Genomic DNA, 1,552 nt, shown 5'->3' with positions numbered 1-1,552 from the left:
GAACTCGTCTCTGGTCTCATAACGGTGGGCATTACCCTGCCAATGATCAGGCATGTAATGGATGTGTGCCAAGATCACTTTAAGCAGCTGTTCTGGGCAGAACACCATATGCTTGTCTGGGATAAAAGACCTAGGGCAAGCAAGGATGAAAGAATGATCACAAAATAGTTCAAAGTCAAATCTCACCAGTAAATAAAATGGACAACAAATATCCAAAGGCTCAGTTCTAGTGATCAGTTTTATCTTGGCCACACCTGCAGACTGTGACGCAGATCCCAAGTAATGTAATACTGCTGAGCACGTGTTCGACAGCCAATACATCTTCATCATAAATGGTCAAAGCAATCAAAACTGCTAGTATGGAGCCAGCAAAGAACGCCACGTTCTTAGCCACCACCGTCAGTAATGGTGACATGAAGCAGTTCATGTACTTCGAGGAGGCCTTGTAGCCCTTGCTGAGGCGTGACATCAGCTCATGGTCTAGTTCATTAAAGTGTCGGAGGTAAAAACGGCCATACAGGGACCAACATCGAGCACCCAGACTTCCCGGCTCCCGCTTGATCACCTCAGTGTAGCTGAAGAACGCATACAGAATCTGCCAAATCAGGATAACTGGACACAAGAGAAGGTTGGCAATTCCAATCCACAGGATCCTTGAGCTCAGACGATCCGCTAGCTCCAAACGGTTCCCTCCACGTTTGTACTCCGGCTTCAGACTCCACTCGTTTTCAAAAAGAGATCCAGGGCCCCAGAAGAAAATCAACTCAAAGTTATACTTGAGACCACGAGTGTAAAAAACAGTGTCGCCCAGCAGAGGTAAATGAAAACGCACAGGTAGGAGTGACTTATTGACCATTGCGACCATGTAGTTTTTAAAACGCAGTATGCGGTGGTAGATGTCCAGCTCTGTCAGTTCTTTTTTGTGGATGCAAATCTGGTGCTCCTTCTGTATCTCAATAATCCTTCCCTGCACCTCCTGCCAGGTGAAATAAGGAAGGTCCGTCTGAAAGAGAGAAAGGGCTTATTGAACATTTCAAAATGTGAACTCAGTTGAATACTAGAACCTCATTATGGTACCCTTGCTCAGAAGTTTAAATGGCTTACTGGCATCAAAAACACATTAGAAAAACAGAGTATGCTTTCCTCCACTGCTGACTCAGAACCAAAACGCTTTAGTAAATGTGCTACAATGAGTTAGCAGGAAAGCTCACCATGGACATTTTTAGGGCGTTGATGTAAAACGATCTGATCTCCCAGTAACAACAGATGTTGTAGATAAACTTGACGAGACGGTGGAGCCAAAAGACCCCTGATATGATAAGGATGAAGATGACCAAAACACTGTCACGGATCCTAAAACACATTTGAATAAAAGACAAGTTTGTGTTATGATGGATCATATTGATAGTAAGAGGCAATAACAGTAACGCCACATCATTAATGACATTTAATATATGAAATATACCGAGCACTGCACACATCCACTGGAAGAAATGCATCAGGAAGTGTAACCTTTGAGGAATCAGTGTGATTAACAAACTTGTTGGCAAAG

At 43.6% G+C, this 1,552-nt stretch overlaps 1 protein-coding gene across 1 annotated transcript in view; it reads right to left on the bottom strand.

Annotated features, from left to right (window-relative positions):
* The window catches only part of LOC107555397 (autophagy-related protein 9A-like), a gene marked incomplete at its 5' end in the record, with an annotated part of 4,515 nt that extends 2,964 nt beyond the window's left edge, over positions 1-1,551 (bottom strand). Inside the window, 4 exon segments of the mRNA XM_016238175.1 lie at positions 1-130; positions 255-1,003; positions 1,212-1,353; positions 1,466-1,551. The exon segment at positions 1-130 is cut by the window's left edge and continues 13 nt beyond it. Coding sequence (XP_016093661.1) covers positions 1-130; positions 255-1,003; positions 1,212-1,353; positions 1,466-1,551 — 1,107 coding nt within the window.
* Between the last annotated feature and the right edge of the window lies 1 nt (position 1,552).

Source organism: Sinocyclocheilus grahami, unplaced genomic scaffold (assembly GCF_001515645.1).
Source record: "Sinocyclocheilus grahami isolate Dianchi unplaced genomic scaffold, SAMN03320097.WGS_v1.1 scaffold534.1, whole genome shotgun sequence".
Classification (NCBI taxonomy): domain Eukaryota; kingdom Metazoa; phylum Chordata; class Actinopteri; order Cypriniformes; family Cyprinidae; genus Sinocyclocheilus; species Sinocyclocheilus grahami.
This window is presented reverse-complemented; position numbering and strand designations above follow the sequence as displayed.